The sequence below is a fragment of the Polypterus senegalus genome, chromosome 17 (genome assembly GCF_016835505.1).
Source record: "Polypterus senegalus isolate Bchr_013 chromosome 17, ASM1683550v1, whole genome shotgun sequence".
Taxonomy (NCBI): Eukaryota; Metazoa; Chordata; class Cladistia; order Polypteriformes; family Polypteridae; genus Polypterus; species Polypterus senegalus.
In genome coordinates, this window is record NC_053170.1 from 11706462 (window position 1) to 11724862 (window position 18401).

Here is an 18401-nt window from a genome sequence, read left to right on the forward strand (position 1 = left end):
CCTTGGGATTAATAAAGTATCTATCTATCTATCTATCTATCTATCTATCTATCTATCTATCTATCTATCTATCTATCTATCTATCTATCTACTTTAACGGGTTGTGTGGTTCCTCATAGTAGCATTAAATGACAAAGAACCATTTCCATCCATCCATTATCCAACCCGCTATATCCTAACTACAGGGTCACGGGGGTCTGCTGGAGCCAATCTCAGCCAACACAGGGCGCAAAGCAAGAAACAATCCCCGGGCAGGGTGCCAGCCCACCGCAGAAGAACCATTTCATTCTGGAAAAATGAAGAAGAAGATGAAGGATAAATACATGTTGTATAATCTTGAAGAAAATTACAGGGTTATAGCAATAGCACAAAAGCACAAATAAACGTATATAACCTGAATTATAAATAAGTAAGGATAAGATTTACGAAGTGTAAAAGTGACTAGCGTGGCACTTACTTGTCAGTTACAATTTCACACTATAGGATGGCAGTCATTGGCACAGTATGTTGGCACACGGCGTCATTGTCTGTTAAGACGTCTGCTGGACCAGCCCAGTGCTCTTTAGCACATTGGGAATAAGACCACCTCGCCCGAGGGGTAACTCATTAAAGAAACCTGATGGCTGAGGGCAGAAACGACCTCATATGCAACTCCTTGGAACAACGCGCCTCTTACTGGAGGTGGCAGTCTTTGTCCAGGGTGGTAAGCAGCAGTGTTGTGCAAGTTCACACCTCACAAGAACTCGCTCAAACTAATTCAGTTCACACAGATTTGAAATGAATAAATTCACGTTCATAGTTCACCATTTCAATTTTAAACTAGTTCATATTCAGTTCATTTTTTAATTTTTAAGGAGTGAGAATAAATGACCCTTGAGTTTACTTGTTTCAAGTTTGCATGACGTATATTAGGCTGTTAGAGTGTTCTTAAATGAAATACAACAATCATGAAGACTTGTTTGTTTAAATATACTTTATTGGGTTATACCCACAAACACGTATAACCATATATGCTTACTAGCTGTACCCCGTGGCTTCGCCCACATAGTAATGAAACAGTACAAACTTTACAAATCAATAGACGTTGGCACTGTATCTGATCGTGTTCAGCTCTGACTGGAGAGCGTTCCCCGCGTGGGGAGAAAAGCACAGGGCTGTGATATCTCTGGCAATCAGCGGCTACCCTCTAAAACACACATAGCTGTGATCTCTCTCTCGCAAAAACGTCAAACGTTAATCCTTAACAATCTGTAGATGATAATGTCTGCTAAACAAACAGCTAAGCGGAGTCAGGGTGCACTCCAGCACGTGGCGAGACGCAGACCAACTCGAACAGAGGCTGAGTGAATGAGGAAGGCCCCGCCCCCCTGCTCTCGGCCCACAGCCACTCCCTTAGATTTGCATAAATACATCGGTACCGCAAGCGAACTATGGTACTTATAGCGTGATGAGAGAAGTCACAAAATCAACCGGAAAGTTCAAGCAAACTATAGAAAACCACCAGATCTAAATCAGTTAATTAATTCTCTCGTGAAAAGGGGACAGACATAAAGCGAACAGACATACAGAGAGAGCGCGCTTGAACCACGAAATTTAAAAAAAAAACCGTTCATTAGCGAGCACCGGGCCAACGGTAACACATTTCAAGTTCCAAGTCCTCATGGTTCAGGAGATTTCGTGATGAGTGAGTCAGTGGTATTTGGCTTTTCAGAAGATATCCTTCCGGTCAAAAAAAAAAAATTAAATAGTGGCAAGATAGAAATTACCGCTCTGTTTCCAACCGTGTGACAAAAATGGTGACTGTGGAACCAGCGTGTAGATGAACTAATCAATTAGGCTGCCGGTCAAAATTCCCGTCCCATATTGCATATCCAATGGGGAAAAATATAAAGTGGAGCGGCACGGTGGCGCAGTGGGTAGCACTGCTGCCTCGCAGTTTGCATGTTGCATGTTCTCTTTGTGTCTGCGTGGGTTTCCTCACACAGGAGGTTAGGTGCATTGGCGATCCTAAATTGTCCCTAGTGTGTGCTTGGTGTGTGTGTGTGTGCCCTGCGGTGGGCTGGCGCCCTGCCCGGGGTTTGTTTCCTACCTTGAGCCCTATGTTGGCTGGGATTGGCTCCGGCAGACCTCCGTGACCCTGCAGTTGGGATATAACGGGTTGGATAATGGATGATTGGAAAAATATAAAGTGACCTTGAGAAGTACAATGTTTTCCTAAAAGTGAAAGCGGAGCTTCACCGCTTTCACGTTATTTTTTCCAAATACAAATTAATAGAAAAAAATCGTACGAAATAAATATACGTAATAATCCACTATTTGTGCTATTCCTACATTACAGGGTAAGCAAAACATTTAATGTGGACCTAAACCAGACCCAGAATGTCACCTAAAACTGAACTAGCTCACGTTCACTTCTTCACTTGCAAATACGTTACCATAAGTTCTTAGAAAACGAGTTTGTTGAATGAAGGAGCCCTACTGAACTCGTTCATGCGCAACACTGGTAAGCAGCTTCCTGAGGGACCTTCTGTCCTGCCTCTTCCTGAAGTGACCCTGAAGATCGAATAAGCTTTTTTAATCAGTTTGTTTAGTCTGTTGGCATCACTTGCACTGATGCCATTTTCCCCAGCATAGAAGATGGCACTGGCCGCTACAGACTGGCAGAAAACATGGAAGAGTGACCTTCACACCCCAAATGACCCTCCAGCTCCTCAGGGAAACGGAGGCGACTCTGACTCCTCGTGCATGTGGATGACCTCTAGTTCACTTGGGCCTGTTGCTCAGATGCACCCTCAGGTACTTCTGTGTCTTCAGAACCTCCACATCTCTCCCAATCAGGGAGAAGCAGGGGCAGAGTGGTCTTGACCCCCCTGAAGTCTGTGATTATCTCCTTTGACTTACTCATGTGGAGCTGCAGCTGATTCAGTTTGCACCATTCGACAAAGCCTTTCACTAGTGTCCTGTACCCACTCTTCTGCCCACCATTGACATGAGACCACCACACTATAGTTGCGTCATCAGGGACATCTCTGACGATGACATGATTTGAGTATTGTATATCTGAAAAAATTGAAGGCTTAATGTGTATAGGGAGTCAGGACAGTGGAACCCCTAAGCTACTCCTGACCACGTCCAACACGCAGTCTTTCATCTGCACAAACTGGTTAGGTGGTCTGTTATCCAGGACCCTGTGGTGAAATCAGCCTTCATTGACCAGAACTTCGGGCCCAAGCAATTCTGGGCTGCATGGTGTTGAATGCATTCGTGAATTTAGAAAACGTGATCTTCACCTTGCTATTCTGTTTCTATAGATAGGAAGAGGTGCCATCCAGCAGACAGGTGGCAGCCTTGTCCAACACCAAGTGGTCCCGGTGTGGGGGGTCCAGTGCCGTCCTTAACAGAAGGAGGAAGTCAACCAATATTAGCCTTTCCAAGGTCTTCACAAATGTGTAAATTCCAATCCATTAAAGACCTTCGTCTGCATTATTTGGGGGAGTGGGACCACACAAGATGCTTTGCGTTCTGCTGGAACCCATGGTAGGATCAAACTCTATTTGAAGGTACGCTGAAAAACTACAAAGAGTTGCCCGGTGTGCCCCTTCAGTGCCTTAGGGTTTAACACTATCAGGTGTGGCAGGGGGTTTTGCTTTTGAAAATGTCTCTGTTGGCTTTGAAATGGTTTCTACTGTGTGGAGAAATAGAAATCTTCAGTATAGCGTAGTAGGCAGGATACCAATAGAAGAAAACCTGAACCTCCATTTAAAATCAGGAATCCACTGGTATTTCAAAAATCTGTTATGATCTACTCATGGCTATTTATGGAGCCCAGATTTATGGAAATCAAGGTTCTTTCTGGAACCTTCATGTAGATATTTCTTTTTAACGAACCAAAAAATGGTTCCCCCATAGTACTGCTTTGAAGTCACCCACTTTGGCGGCATTCATTTTAAGAATTGAAAAATCTCCAGTCAGTCGTCTGCATTTTTTTTTCCTTGCAGGAATGAAGCGACCCCTGAGTCCTACAGAGCCAGAAGAAAATGGCGTGCAGGCCGACAGACCGGCGACCACCTTGGATTCGCAGCGGTTCAAGAGAGAGAAGAAGCAGCAGACGTACACCCTGTGCGACGTGTGCAACATCCAGCTGAACTCCCCTGCCCAGGCTCAGATTCACTGCAACGGCAAATCGCATCAGAAACGCCTCAAGCAGCTCAACAAGGGCAAACCAACTAGCAGTCCCGGTAAGTCAGCCTGGAGGGTGCCACTCGGGCAGGATGGGCTGGGGGGCGATTTGGCTTCTTTGTAATTCAACCTCACTATGATTTTCCTTGAATGTCTCAAACACACGTCTGGAAATGAATTACTGCAGGCCGAGGAGAGTCCGGGGAATTGGGGGGCACTGCCCGCTCTGTAGCATAATGATATATGGATGCATCAGGGTGGAACAGAAACTGGCATAGGTGGCAATGTGCTGAAGCCATCAAAGAGAGTGTGTGTGAGAGTGTGAGATTCGGGGTGTTTAATCAGAGCGGCGCCGAGCAGGCTGATTAATTGATTGTGTCTAATTTGTTCAACTTCATTAGTCAGCTGCCCTCTTAATGCCATCCTGGGAATTCTTATGGTGGGCAGAGCTATAATGGGGGTATGAAGGGACACAACAAACACTTGAGCGCTGTAAAATAAATCAGCTCTGGAATGGAACCTTCTGATCCTATCAGATCTCTTCAGGAAAAGTCATACAAGGCCTTGGTCAGGGTTAGGCTGAGCCTACCACCTTCTAGTCACACCCCACCTGACGTGAATTCTTCAGCTGTCTGATCCTGTCAGACCAGGCCACTTTTTTCGAAATGAGACCTCTGCAGAGTTGGGTCATGGGTAAACCTTAATTGCCTGTACATTTGCTCTTGTGATCCTTAAATTTTCATTGCCTGATCCTGTCAGATGCAGAGTGGTGTGCAGTTTCTCTCTAACTCTGATGTTATCTCACATGTTATAAACCAGCCATGGTACCTTGGTCATTGACCCTGGCAGAACCCGAAGGTCTGCATGTTTTTCTGCTTTGTTTTATGGGTTTTTATAATTCAGTCAGATCTTATTAGTATATCCTAGTGTGAAGTAAATAAAGCAGAGCCGAAAGAAGAGTTGAGGCACCAGGGGCTGACCCCGTTTAACATCTGGGTTTCGGAAATGAAAAATAGGTAAGGGTACTGTCACAAAAAACGACAAAGAGACATCACAAAGGTTTGGGGCAGCCACCCATATAATATGCCTTGGCTACAAAATGGTAATGGTTGAAATATGTTCACAGGTTAGAGTCCAGAACAGAACTGATGGTATGGAGGCAAGATGGTGGTTTTAAAGACCAGTACAGGAAATGACGTCATCAGGCCTGGAACCGGAAGTGATGTCATCAGGACCAGTAGTGACATCATCAGTAGCACCAGACCCAGAAGTGATATCTTTGGTGGGCCGATACCAGTAGTGATGTCATCAATAGTGCCAGACCCCAGATGTAACGTGTTCAGGGACCGGAATTGATATCTTTAATGGCACTGGAACCGAGAGTGACGTCTTCAATGGCGCCAGTGCCCGTAGTGACGTCATCAATAGCGCCGGACCCAGAAGTGATGTCTTCAGTGGGCCGGTACCAGCCGTGACATCATCAGTAGCGCCAGACCCGGAAATGACATCTTTGGTGGGCCGGTACCGGAAGTGACATCTTCAATGGCACCGGTACCGGTAGTGACATCATCATTAGTGCCAGACCCCAGAAGTAACATCTTCGGGACTGGAAGTGATGTCTTTAATGGCGCCGGAACCAGAAGTAACGATTTCAATGGTGCCGGTGCCCGTAGTGATGTCATCAATAGTGCAGGATCCAGAAGTGATGCCTTCAAGACCAGAAGTGACGTCTTGAATGGCGCCGGAAGTTATCCCATGGATGGTCTGCAGAAGATTGAGAGGGAGAGTGGATTAGTGCAGCTCGCCACCCCCTGGTCAGGCGTGGTACTACAATTATTCAGGCCCTCTAATTGCCTCCCAATCACACGTGTGTGACAGTATGTATTAGTGATGATGTCATACTGGCGCTTCCAATAGCCAAAGAGTAGCCTCTTCATGGACGTCCATCCCGATCAGAAGCTGTATCCTGAATAACGAGATCGTGATGGACCACATGACTTTTACAGAGGAGAAAGTGGAAGGTATGGAGTGTCTGGTGTCCTCAGGAGACCCTAAAACAAACAGAACTCGCTTTATTGGTGTTGTCACATCAGAATTCTTCGCCCTTACATACAGTTGACCCCAGACCCGCGAGACACGCCCGAGACCCGTGTGCACGACATCAGGTAATAATTAAGAATCGCAATCTGCAGGCCGTTTAGTATTTTCTTGTGGAATGGATAGCAAAGTTATCACGATAATACATCTAGGAAGAGAATTTTCTAGAAAAATCGTTCCATAGTTATGAATCAGAGTCCTGGAGGTGTTCTAGGATGTGAAGCTGGCAGAAAGGGCGGAACGTCTGGCATTCAGAGAGAAAGTGACGTCAGCTGCCATCAATTAAATGAACTTTTTAGCGATTTTGGACCTTTGTGTTTCTCGGGGTCCTGACATGGATCCATTTGTGGAAATTGTTTTTCCTCAGGTTGTCTACAAATAGCCAACGATTTCTTGTTGCTCAATTAGGGACATTTAGCTTTATTCCTCTATGTGTACAGTATTTTTGAATATGAAATATAAATAAGGGAAAGATTAAAACCTTAACCGCAATACCATTGATCTGTGGATGTGTGTGAGTACAAAATGTATATGGAAACTTTACATATTTCTAGCAGTTACATAAGGTTTCCATCCTGTCCAAGCCGGAAGGCCTTTTGTGTTTTCCCTTGGAGTCTGTCCTTTTATTAGAATTACAAAAGGCCTGTCCCATTTCATAATGTAGTCTGATCCTGTCAGATTCAAATGGCCTGCACGTTTTCCATCTTGTTGTCTGTTCTTCTCTGAAAAGTTCGTCTTGGAAGCCTGAGCTTGTCCGATGCGTGAAAGTCCTGTCCCATTTTGATAATGTGGTCTGATCCTGTCAGATCTGGGAGGTCTGCAGATATTTCCGTCTTGTGGCCTGCTCCTATCTGAAAGGTTTATCTTGGCAGCTGATACTTTCAAATCACATAAAACCATGTGGGCTTTTAACCTTGAAGAATGACTCTGTTAGGTCTAAAGGGCCCGTAACTGTCTACACAGGAGTTCCATGCTGTCATGTCATAAAGGCCTGCACTTTTCTACTTTAAGGTTTGATCCTGTTGGATCCTGGAAGGCCAGTAGTATGTTACTTTAGAGTCTGACCCAGGTGCATCTGGAGAGGCCTGCAATCTGAAAGCATTGCAATGTTTCACCTTGAAGCCAAGCCTGTGTGTGTCAGATGTGTGAAATTAGGTCTCATTTCACTTGGTGGTCTGAAGTTGTCAAATTCTGAATGGCCATCTCTTTTTTTTTCGTTTTGGAGACAGCTTGTCAGATGTGTGACAAGGCTGCACTATTTCACAATGTGGTCTGATCCTGTTAGATTTGAATGGCCTGCAGATTTTTCATCTTATGGTCTGTTCTTCACTGATAAGTTCACATTGGAAGCCTGAGTCTGTCAGATGTGTGAAGGGCCTGTCCAATATCATAATGAAGGACCTTAAGAATTGTTTTTATTAATTTTGTGGCCTGCTCCCATCTAATAAGCTCCTCCTGGTACCTGATACTTTTCAGTCTGAAAGCTTGTGGCTCTTAACCTTGGAGAATAACCTTATTAGAGCTAAAAGGCAGGTAACGTTTTGTGCAATAGGCCAATCCTGATAGATCAAGGGACTAGACGGTCTAGGGTAGCTGTATGTTACCTTGGAATCGGATCCTGTTGAATCTGGCAGGCCTACAAAGTCCTAGAATCTGAAAGGCCTTATTTTAGTTTATTCGATGTGTGAATGGCCTGTCCCATTTCATAATGTGGTCTGATCCTGTTAGATTTGAATGGCCTGCAGATTTTTCATCTTATGGTCTGTTCTTCACTGATAAGCTCACATTGGAACCCTGAGTCTGTCAGATGTGTGAAGGGCCTGTCCAATAATGAATGACATGAAGAATTGTTTTTATTAATTTTGTGGCCTGCTCCTATATGAGAAGTTCCTCCTGGTATCTGATCCTTTTCAGTCAGAAAGCTTGTGGCTTTTAACCTTGGAGAATAACCTTATTAGAGCTAAAAGGCAGGTAACGTTTTGGTGCTCTAGGTCCATCCTGTAAGATCATAAAGGACTAGAAGGTCTCCCTTACAGCTTGATTCTGAAGGGTGGTAGTATGTTACCTTGGAGTCTGATCCTGTTTAATTTGGCAGGCCTACAAAGGCCTAGAACCTGAAAGGCCTGCAGTGCTTCACTTGCAGCCCAAGTATGTCCGATGTGAAAGGCCTGTCCCACTTCATAATGTGGTCTGATCTTATCAGATTGGAATGGCCTGATCATTTTTCATCTTGTGGTCTGTTCTACTCTGAGAAGTTCACTTTGGAAGCCTGAGCTTGTCAGAAGTGTGAAAGGCCTGCCCAATATCATAATGAATGGCCTGAAGATTTTTTTTATTTTTTTTATTTTGTGGACTGTTCCTATCTGTCCTATCCTGTCCAATGTCATAATGTGGTCTGATCCTGTCAGATCTAAGATGGCCTGCACATTTTTCATCTTGTGGTCTGTTCTACTCTGAGAAGTTCACATTGGAAGCCTGAGCTTATCAGATGTGTGAAAGGCCTGTCCAATTTCATAATGAATGGCCTGAAGATTTGTTTTTCATTTTGTGACATCATCCAATGTGGGAGGTTCAATCCTGGTACCTGATACTTTTCAATTAGAAAACGTGTGGCTTTTAACCTTGGAGAATAACCTTATTAGAGCTAAAAGGCAGGTAACGTTCTGGTGCTGGAGGCCCACCCTGTAAGATCATAAAGGACTAGAAGGTCTCCCTTACAGCTTGATTCTGTTGCATGTGAAGGGTAGCTGTATGTTACCTTGGAATCGGATCCTGTTGAATCTGGCAGGCCTACACAGTCCTAGAATCTGAAAGGCCTTAACTTGTAGCCCGAGCTTGTCCGATGTGTGAAAGGCCTGTCCCATTTCATAATGTGGTCTGATCCTGTTAGATTGGAATGGCCTGATCATTTTTCATCTTGTGGTCTGTTCTACTCTGAGAAGTTCACATTGGAAGCCTGAGCTTGTCAGAAGTGTGAAAGGCCTTTCCAATATCATAATGAATGGCCTGAAGATTTTTTTTATTTTTTTTATTTTGTGGACTGTTCCTATCTGTCCTATCCTGTCCAATGTCATAATGTGGTCTGATCCTGTCAGATCTAAGATGGCCTGCACATTTTTCATCTTGTGGTCTGTTCTACTCTGAGAAGTTCACATTGGAAGCCTGAGCTTGTCAGAAGTGTGAAAGGCCTGCCCAATATCATAATGAATGGCCTGAAGATTTTTTTTATTTTTTTTATTTTGTGGACTGTTCCTATCTGTCCTATCCTGTCCAATGTCATAATGTGGTCTGATCCTGTCAGATCTAAGATGGCCTGCACATTTTTCATCTTGTGGTCTGTTCTACTCTGAGAAGTTCACATTGGAAGCCTGAGCTTATCAGATGTGTGAAAGGCCTGTCCAATTTCATAATGAATGGCCTGAAGATTTGTTTTTCATTTTGTGACATCCTCCAATGTGGGAGGTTCAATCCTGGTACCTGATACTTTTCAATTAGAAAACTTGTGGCTTTTAACCTTGGAGAATAACCTTATTAGAGCTAAAAGGCAGGTAACGTTCTGGTGCTGGAGGCCCACCCTGTAAGATCATAAAGGACTAGAAGGTCTCCCTTACAGCTTGATTCTGTTGCATGTGAAGGGTGGTAGTGTGTTACCTTTGAGTCTGATCCTGTTGAATCTGGCAGGCCTATGAAGGTCTAAAATCTGAAAGGCCTTAACTTGTAGCCCGAGCTTATCCGATGTGTGAAAGGTCTGTCCCACTTCATAATGTGGTCTGATCCTGTTAGACTGGAATGGCCTGATCATTTTTAATCTTGTGGTCTGTTCTTCTCTGAGAAGTTCACTTTGGAAGCCTGAGCTTGTCAGAAGTGCAAAAGGCCTGTCCAATATCATAATGAATGGCCTGAAGATATTTTTTTAATTTTGTGGACTGTTCCTATCTGAGAGGTTCATCTGGGCACCTGATACATTACAATCAGAAAACTTGTGGCTTTTAAACATGGAGAATAACCTTGTTAGAGCTAAAAGGCAGGTAACGTTTTGTGCTGGAGGCCAATCCTGGTAGATCATAAGGGACTAGAAGGTCTAGGGTAGCTGTATGTTACCTTGGAATCGGATCCTGTTGAATCTGGCAGGCCTACACAGTCCTAGAATCTGAAAGGCCTGCAGTGCTTCACTTGCAGCCCGAGCTTGTCCGATGTGTGAATGGCCTGTCCAGTTTCATAATGAATCGCCTGACATTTATTTTTTTCATTTTGTGACCTCCGCCAATGTGGGAGGCTCATCCTGGTACCTGATCCTTTTCAATCAGAAAACTTGTAGTTTTTTTTTTTCATCCTCAGGCCTTCTCTTTTCTTTTCACTTTGGAGACAGCTTGTCAGATGTGTGACAAGGCTGCACTATTTCACAATGTGGTCTGATCCTGTCAGATCTGGGATGGCCTGCACATGTTTCATCTTATGGTCTGTTCTTCTCTGAGGTGTTCACCTTGGAAGCCTGAGCTTGTCAGAAGTGTGAAAATCCTGCACTATTTTTATAATCTGGTCTGATCTTGTCAAATTTAGATGGCCTGCCCAAACTATCCAATCCTCTCCTAGTCTTTGCTCTTTACAGTCTGCTCAAAGCCAATTCTACACGTTTTTATCCAGGAAATCTGTGTAGCCTGCCTGTTCCTATTTTGTTCCTAGCAGAAGCTATTAGAGACGCCACAAGGAGAAGCCTAGAAATGCAGGCGTTTCAAGATGCTCTTCTCATTGTAAACAGCCCAGCCTTTTTGTAGACTCGTTAGAGAGACGCGGGGCTTAATGACAAACGACAGGCACTCATTCCTTACTTCAACAAGTAAAGCATGCTGGTCACCGGATCGGGCATCTTGTCAGCTTTTCACATTTGAGGAGTAATATGGTAGTGGCAGAGAGCTGACACGCATCGATTATTTACTTGCCATCTGTAAACCAGAGCGATTGCCGGGTAGCCCATTTGTGATTTATTGGCAGATGATGGGTGTGTTTCCAAGTAGCCCCCAGACTGCAGCGCAGAGGCATGTGAACATTCAGCTATTCCTAGGAACATCTCATTATTTTATTTACCTTTATAATCATATTCTGCCGGCACTATAAAACCAAATGTATCTTCTAAATAATAAATCACTAATGCCCATGTCTGTCTGGTCCATCCGTGCAATCTGATTGGTCAGTTTAGCTTTGCTCTGATTGGTCAGTTTCGCTTTGGTTGCTCAGTCAAATCCTTTGAGACCTGAGGCACTGGGTAAAGGGAGGTTGAAACACACAAAAACACCCGACCAAAGGAGTAGGAGGAGCGCTGAGAGTCGCTCTTCAAATACAGGAAGTATTCTCAAGAATACAAGTGGTACTTTCACAGCGGGTAATGGGGGTCTGTGAACTGTCAAAATGAAAGAATCTGAGAAGCAGGATTTAAGGGAATGCAAATGAGAGAGGAAACGCTGGGCAGAACTGGTTGAGACACACGTGGATAGCATAGAAAGGCGTAGGACGAATACTTGTACATGTAAGGCCAGATATCAAATATGTTTGAATTTGTTCTATTATCTGTAACATAGGTAGTAATTAGTAAAAGTCATTGAAAAATGATACAGTTCTGCCACCAGAGGGCGCTGTGACTTTATGTCATCAGCCTCTCATACGGAGCTGATTCTGGGACTTGCTGGGAGATTGTTGGCTGCTGTCTGTTTGAGGCAAACTGACAAAGAACTTGAAAGGTGACCAAAATGGAGGCTCACCGGCAGGGAGGAAGATGGCGAGGGGCGTGAGCTATGGAGGTTTTTATGAAGCTTGGAAGAAGAAGGAGGCGGAGTCTCCAGAGTCCATCCATCCATCCATGATCCAACCTGCTATATCCTAACACAGGGTCACGGGGGTCTGCTGGAGCCAATCCCAGCCAGCACAGAGCACAAGGCAGGAACAAATCCCTGGACAGGGCGCCAGCACACCACAGGACACACACACCAAGCACACACTGGGGACAATTTAGGATGTCTTTGGACTTTGGACACGGGGAGAACATGCAAACTCCATGCAGGGAGGACCCGGGAAGTGAACTCAGGTCTCCTTACGACTGCGGATATTCTGAACTACGAGTCCCAAAACATTTCTGCAAATGCTCACTAGAGGGGGACATCACCATCAAACCCCTGCTAGTAAAAAGGGCAAACACAGAGTCTTGGTAAATTAAAAAAAAAATATATATATATGCTCTTCCACAAAGCTGAAGCTCCTTAGGAGCCTGTAACACAGGAAACCATCCAGACAAACAACTCCCAATACAGATATTCGAAGAGAGGTCCAAAACGGAGCAACCAGGTCAACAATCCAGACAATCAGAAAATCAGATAATTATATGCAGACGCCCTCACCAAACTCCCAAGCACATTTGAAATGAACTGCAAGGGACTGTGAGAGGCCACCTGAATTTAGAGGGTGGTGGGCAGTTCCTGATAGGTGACTGGACTCTTGGGGGACCACCTAAAACAAAACCCATAACACGTAACACGGGCAATCCTACATACACGGGCAAAATCAAAACAAAGAATAATGCACATAATCAACAAATGTAACATTAACATAGAATAAAAGAATCAAAAATGAACAAAAGAGACACTACACAAGCGTTTAAACCCTAGCCAGGTGGGGGGGGATTTCAGGCTGAACTATAAAATTTCGGGGGCCAAGCACTCGCGTGACAATGTCTGCACTGCCTCTGCTGCTCCCCTGTATAAGTCAGGCTTTGTCTCTTGGCTTATGCTCATTTATTTATTTTGCTGGGTTATTTTTTATTCAAAGTATGTTGGAGTGCCAACCGGACCACCCAATTTAATTCTGGCAAGAAGGAAATAAAACTAACCATCGCCTGTGTTCCTACCTCGGGGAGTCCGTCTTTTTTGAAGAGCTCCAAACTCTTGGTTGGCCAAGTCCAACATGTGACACCTCCTTCTGGGGATGCCTGGTTTAATACTGTCTGGACAGGAATGGGCGGGACTTCCCTGTCTCAGTAGTCCTCATTGGGTGTCTGCTTTGCCCTGATACTGTTAGTGACAGCGCCCCCTGTCATCCAGGAGGGCCCAGAAGGCAATCCTCAGTGAGTAATTTTGTTCTCTGATGTTCTTTGTGGTTTGTGGGTGGATCCCTCAAGAGGAGGGGCCACCATTACCTCACCACTAAGGCACCGCCCCTTATTCTATAAAGGCAGGCAGGGACAGAGAGTTCCTTGCAGTTCATGTGCATGTACTTTGGTGGAGGCGGTTTTTGTATTTTAAGTTTTGCCCTTATTTTGATTTTCTAGAAATTTTGGATTTTGCTTGTTGGATTTTCATTTTGAGATGGCTGAAGAATGCCGGGATCGATTGTGGATACCAAGCGATTTCAACCTCTGCCAAATATTTGAAATCAAACGCTGCCATTTGTAAATCGCCATCCTGACTGGTTGACTCACTTCTCATCTCCATTTTGTTTTTTCCCCTTTCATAGTAGTGGGGAGGAGTTGAAAGATTTAATAATGAATTAAACCTTCCACCGAATCAGCATCATCATCAAGCATCCTGAAAGGCGCTATATAACATAAAGGGGGCTCAGTCAGCACTAAAGGGTGACATCTGCATATATTTAAAGGGCTTTCCTTTCAGCTGGTTGTGTCCCATGAAGACGACCACAGCACCTCCTTCTTATAACTGACTGAACTGCAGTCGCCAGGTAGAGGAGTGACAGCAGGGTCCTCTGGGGGGGTGACCTCTTCCGTCCTTGCACTGCTGGATCTACTTTGTCTTTCTTCTGCCACATCTTGATTTTATTTTATTTTTTTCAAGCATTGATGGAGACGTTATCAAGCTCCTGGTCGCCAGTGTGCTCTGCTGTGATACAAACACATCAAAGTGCCCGGTGACGGCAGTCTTAACAAAGCTGTGTGTTCCTCGGGGAGCCATCTCTTTTTATTGGTACGAGCCCCATGCTGATTATGTGGCTTTGTGTTTCCGGCAGCATTCGATCAACTTGTAAAATGAGATAGCAGGAGCAGCAGCAGTGCTTACTAATCGATTAATCACTTCCAAAGCAGAATGTGGGTAGCGAGGGCCGAGAACACAAGGAAGATCTGATGTGGTGCCGCCATCTGAATGACAACCGACAAAGGGATCACGATGGGGGGCTTGTGGGACATGGATCACCCAGATAGAAGATCTAGAGGGTGAATGCCAGTGCAGTCGTGATGCCAGGAATATTAGAATCAAGGGGCAAAATAACAGAAACAGGACAAGAAGAAGGAGTTTACCAGTAAAGTCAGCCCTATTAGAATGGTGGACAGTTGGCTATCAGAGGTCAGACGATCAGCAGTGACAACTGAAAAGATTCACAAGAAAGCTTCAGAGCTTCCACTTTTCAAGAAAATTAATGAAATATATGCATGGATAGAGCTCTGGAACTGGATGGGATTATGCAGTTCAGGGACTAGACAGAAAGATGGATGATGGGATGGATGGATCAAGCTCAGAGCCTAAATGAGGATGGATGGACAGATGGATAGATGGGTGGAGCTGACAAACTGGATGGGAAGACTGGGCTCAGATGCTACATGAGAGGATGGATGGATAGATGAAGCTCACAACTGATGGAGCTCAGAATATAGATGAGAATGGATGGATGGATGGATGGATGGATGGACATATGCATGGATGGATGGAGCTGATGAACTGGATGGAAAGGTGGGGCTCAGAGCCTAAATTAGAGGATAGATGAAATGATGAAGCCCACAGCTGATGGAGCTATGAGTATAAATGAGGATGGATGGGTGGAGCCAAGAAACTAGATGGGAAGATGAAGCTTAGAGTCTAAATGAGGGGATGGATGGATCAGGTTCAGTGGAGATGGAGATCAGAACCTGGATGAATGTATGGATGGATGGATTAATCAAGTTCAAAGCAGATGGAACTGTGAGCCTCAATAAGGATGGATGGATTGATGGATGTTTGAATGGATGGGTAGACGGATAGATGGATGGATGGATGGACAGACAGATGGATGGATGGATAGAGCTGACAAACTGGATTGGAAGATAAAACTTCGAGCCTAAATGAGAGTATGGATGGATAGATGAAGCTCAGAAACTCAGATGAAGCTCAGAATATAAAGAGGATGGATAGATGAGTGGAAGGACAGATGGAAGGATGGATGGAGCTGAGGAACTAGTTGGGAAGATAGAGCTTAGAGCCTAAATGAAAGGATTGTAAGATGAAGATCACCAAAGATGGTGCTCAAAATATAAATGAGGACAGACGGATGGATGGACAAAAAGACAGATGGATAAGCTGACAAACTGAATGTGAAGATGGGGCTCAGAGCCTAAATGAGTGGGAGGATGGATGGGTAGATGAAGCCCTCAGCAGAGTATAAAAACAGATGTATGAATGGATGGAGCCAAGGAACTAGATGGGAGATGAAGCTTAGAGCCTAAATGAGGGGATGGATGGATCAAGTTCAGTGGAGATGGAGATCAGAACCTGGAGGAATGTATGGATGAATGGATGGATTAATCAAATTCAAAGCCGATGGAACTGAGAACCTGAATAAGGATGGATGGATGGATGAATGGCTTAGGTTTAGGGCTGATGGTGCCGTGAGCCTAAGTGAGAATGAATAGATTGATGAAGCTCAAGGTGGGTGAAGCTCAGAGTCTAAATGAAGTCGGATGGATTAATGGATGGAGCAGAGGAAGTAGATGGAAAGATGAAGCTTAAAACCTCAACAGGAGGACAGATGATTTGATGGATTAAGCTGAAGGGAGACATTACTGTGAGCCCAAATGCAAGGATAGACTGGTGAAGCTGAATAACTGGATGGGACGTTGGAGTTCAGAGCTGAAAAGCCAGCTGGATGATTGGGTGAAGTTCAGGAGTGAGATGTATGGACGGATTGTCCTACAGTGTTGCCCACATTGCTAAGAGGGATTTACCGTACTCACTTGTAAGGAATTCTCTTCCACTTCCCACTCTCAAGTCACTGAGTTCATTAATTTGTCATTTTCATCTCGTTACCTATAACCCCCCCACCCTATCATCATCATAAGTGTTTGGACCCCCTAGGCCCTAACCCACCCTCCGCATAGCATCAAGTCAAGTTAACCTTTCAGAATCCCAGATATTCTGCTGAATTTTATTAAGTCCTTTAAAAGTCAATAACTTGAACCCCCACACACACACCCCTGCCCCAGCCCCCAATCCCTTAGGTGTCATGTCAGTAGATGAATGTCCTCTGAGTCATCGGCCCAGCAGCTGTGCCCGCTCCTGCCACTCATGCCAACTTCTTCACTTCATAGCTGTCATCTCCTGACATGAATGTCCCCTGTGACCTTCAGGCTCTTACCTGGCTCGGCACTGGCAGAAGACCCTTTTGACTCGCAGCCTCTCCATCTCCTGTCACTCCAACAAATAAACATCTCCCACCATCTTCCTGTTTAGCCCAGTGTTTGGGCTCAAAGTTTCCATTGACCCTGTCTCAGCCATGGCTCCTCTATTTAGGGGAACTCCTGCATGGAAGTTCATTACTCAACTAAATCATTGGGGGAGGGGAGGGGGGGTCTGACAGAGGGTTGGATTTGGAATTGCAGTCCAAGATTCCCCCCCACACCTCCCCAAATGTGGTCTTTTGTCTCTCCATTAAAATCAGAGGTGTTTGCTTTCATTAATCCAGACGGCTTTAACACCTGAGATAAGGCGAGCAGCTTAACTGTGTCAACAGTCCTCCTCTGAATTAAACATGAACATCGGGTCAATATTAGCTCACTGTCTTTAAATAGCGCAGCTAATGAACCGTGTGAGTGACCACCCAAACCTTACACCCTCTGCTAAACCCCCGGGATTGGGATGCCATTATTAGGGAAGGACGTGGGTGGACAGGCATCTCCAACCAGGCTGGTTTTTGGTAGCTTTACAGACCGGCGGGCTATAATAACGGAAGGTCAAAGGGAGACAGCCCCCCTGAGGCCATGACAGTGTTCATCTGATGGAACTCCCATTGCTACTCCATTGCTACATTGGGAGATATAGTTCTGATGGAGGGGTACTTTGGTGCCACCAGGGGGAGCTGCAGGGAAAAACATGGTCCCTATTTTGGGGGGTGGAGGGGCTCCTGCCAGACCTGGAAGTACTTCCGTCATGCATTGCGGTGGCACCAGAAGTGCTCCCAGGTCTGGGGTAAAGGAAGCTGCCTCATCTGCATCTGAGAGTCAGAGTCAGGAGAGGGGGAAGAGGAGGAGGAGGAGGAGGAAGAGGAGGAGGACAACACTTATTTGGGAGGATTGTGGAGGAGTAAAGGGAGAATTTGTTTGTGCTGAGTGGCTGGAAAGGCACGTTTGGTACGAGTTTTTTGTTTTTTGTTATGACTTTTTACTTTTGTTACAAATCATTCATCGTGAACCTGGGATTTGTCTCTGCAATTGTGTCCGGGGTTGAGGGCTCAGTGGAGCCCCCTACAGGCTGCAAGGCTAAGCCTTCTGAAGTCACCTATTGGTTGATCTTTTGCGAAACGATTTAAAAGGGTGGTTGATCACATCACGACATTTGGAGTAGTCCTCATCATCCTCATCATCATCATCTTCATCATCATCATGTTCCTCATCTACAACACCTTTTCACTCTTTGCTCACTGCGCACACATTGTAAATTTATAAACATTCATTTTTATTTCTCCTTTTGCTGTCAGGTGCCTGGCGCTCAGGTATCTGTTCCTTCTGTCCTTTTGGTGTTGATAGATCTTCATTTTTTCCAATTATCTTTGTCATCAACCCAATAAATGCCCAGTATGCCATCTACTCATGGCTGACTTCCACCTCGTCGCCATACCATTGTCACCCGATGGATGGAGTTGTGCAGAGATGGAAGTCAGAGGACTTCTGAGGCTCTCTTAGTGTGACCATTGGGTTTTTGGTCACCTCCCTGACCAAGGCCCTTCTTGCTGGGTTTATTCTAGGGGGAGTCTCAGGGGGGCTCCAAGTTCCCATTTTGCAATTATGGAGACCACTGCACTTCTGGGAAGACTCAAAGATCTGGAAACGGTTTTGGCTCATGGGCACTCAATCCTTTAATTGGGCGCAGCGGGCCAAGCCA

At 45.0% G+C, this 18401-nt stretch overlaps 1 protein-coding gene across 3 annotated transcripts in view; it reads left to right on the forward strand.

Moving 5' to 3' along the window:
* znf385c (zinc finger protein 385C) overlaps positions 1–18401 on the forward strand; it is a 311149-nt gene that overhangs the window by 126394 nt on the left and 166354 nt on the right. For all 3 annotated transcript variants that reach the window (XM_039739851.1, XM_039739856.1, XM_039739852.1), the window contains exon 2: positions 3999–4238. In XM_039739851.1, coding sequence (XP_039595785.1) covers positions 3999–4238 — 240 coding nt within the window. The remainder of the gene's footprint in view (positions 1–3998; positions 4239–18401) is intronic.